Source organism: Ciona intestinalis, unplaced genomic scaffold, assembly GCF_000224145.3.
Source record: "Ciona intestinalis unplaced genomic scaffold, KH HT000266.1, whole genome shotgun sequence".
Lineage (NCBI taxonomy): Eukaryota > Metazoa > Chordata > Ascidiacea > Phlebobranchia > Cionidae > Ciona > Ciona intestinalis.
In genome coordinates this window covers 1-1,832 of record NW_004190587.1, presented here as the reverse complement: position 1 = coordinate 1,832, position 1,832 = coordinate 1, and the positions used below count along the sequence as shown (strand labels likewise).

The following is a 1,832-nucleotide window of genomic DNA, read 5'->3' as shown; positions in this document are numbered from 1 at the left end:
AGCTGCATCCAAGATGGTGTGGAACTATAGACAACAGTCAGCTGAATCTGGTGATAACGCTTTTTGTTCTAAATGGAAATGAAAAAATGGACTCTTCTGAATTTGACAAAGTTTGGAACAAAACTATCAAGAAAGTGTTCATTGGAAAAAGTGTAAATGTTACAGATGTCAGAAAATTGATAACTTCTTTTGTTTCCAAACAACCAAAAGACGTACAGCTGGCTATTGCCAGAGCAGAAGGACACTCTTTACAGATGGCCGAAAAAGTGTATCATATATCCCATCCACATGAGCTGGTTGAAAAGGGCAGAAATATTTGGGAGAAACTTGCAACTGGTTAGTAAGTTGATTGGCTCATGTTATCCGCTATACACATTTTATGATTAACTTATTTTATTTTGTAATTAAACATAATCATAAATGAGTATAGTCTTATTCATTGAATTTCATAATGATGTTTAATTTCTGTTCCGCCTTCAATTTGGTATTAACCCCACCCATCTGTTAATATTATTGTCTCTATATGCGTTGTTATTGAAATGCATACTTGTTTGTTTTACAGAGTCCAAAGATGTGTTGTCTGAACAAGCGATAATAGAGAGGACGGTGATGGTAAGTAAAGTTTACAACCAATTACAACTCGTCATGTAAGACTCGTCATGTAAGAACTATGGAGCATAAACACATACGATCACTAGATGATTTCATATTCGGCCAACCATACAAGGCAAGGTGGCCATACAACGGGTGCTTTTATGCTGCGGAACCGGTTTCATTACCATGTATGCTTTGTATTATTATTGTAGCTTTATGCAATGTTTTTAAAGTATTCTTTAATACTTTAAATTTCAGTTTCAGAAGGTAGATAAAACATAGTTAATAAGGCAAATATTCACAATAATGATTCTAAACTGTTTACTTATTTTCGTAAATTTACAGATACTCCCCAAAAAACAACGAGGAATGCTGAATCTGAACCAGAGGAAGTACACTCTTCTCCTCTGAAGCTTGTTAAAAAGAGGAGAAAACATTTATAACCACCATTCTTCAAGCGTTTTAATTTCCAATATGTCACAAGCAAGGCATAACACAATTTTCTTTTCTGACTTTGAAAAAAATAAAAAATGTATACAATAGAACAAAAACAATGTTATGTAGTACGGTTGGGGAAGATGGGACAGCAATGACACATATTATCTAAATATCCTGATCGTGTTTTAAACAATTAACAGTCTATGGGAGTCGTGAAAATACGGTTCTATAATTCTTTGAATGTACTTGTTTATTCCAAAATGGGACGAGCAAATCGAATAAAAAGGTGCCCCATCTTTCCCCACCCTACTATAATTTGCGTTAATATATTCCTGTACGATTATTAACTGTACACTCATGCAGTACCCTGTCTTGCCCGCTTCAACATAAATTTCACTTCTGTTAGTTTAAGTTACTTCAATTGTGTTCGTTTTGATATTAAAATTTCGTTTTTAAAAATGATTTTTATTTCAGAATGTATTATAGAAACAAAACGCGCGTTCGGGAAACGATATTTTCGTTTCTGTAAAATAACTTTCGTTTCTGCGTTGATAATACATTGTAGAAACAAAAACGAGTTTGGGAAACAATATTTTCGTTTCTGGAATAAGACTTTTGTTTCTGAATTTACAATACATTGTAAAAACAAAAACGTGTTCGGAAAACAATAATTTCGTTTCTGTTAAATAATTTTGTTTCTGAATTATTGCAGAAACGAAAATGCACTTCGGAAAATAATGTCGATTCTGAAAAAAAGATTTTCATTTCTGAAATTAAAATACATTTTATTAACAAAAACG

The 1,832-nt window shown here is 32.6% G+C and overlaps 1 protein-coding gene across 4 annotated transcripts in view; it reads left to right on the top strand.

The window, feature by feature from the left end:
- The window catches only part of LOC108950565, a 2,313-nt gene extending 1,129 nt beyond the window's left edge, over positions 1 to 1,184 (top strand). For 3 of the 4 annotated variants that reach the window (XM_026839438.1, XM_018816523.2, XM_018816524.2), the window contains 2 exons: positions 733 to 782; positions 940 to 1,184. Coding sequence is in view for 1 of the 4 variants with exons in the window: in XM_018816524.2 (XP_018672069.1) it covers positions 733 to 782; positions 940 to 1,037 (148 nt within the window). In the remaining 3 variants the exon portion in view is untranslated. The remainder of the gene's footprint in view (positions 1 to 732; positions 783 to 939) is intronic. The other variant, XM_026839437.1, reaches the window with a different exon arrangement.
- Positions 1,185 to 1,832: the final 648 nt, after the last annotated feature.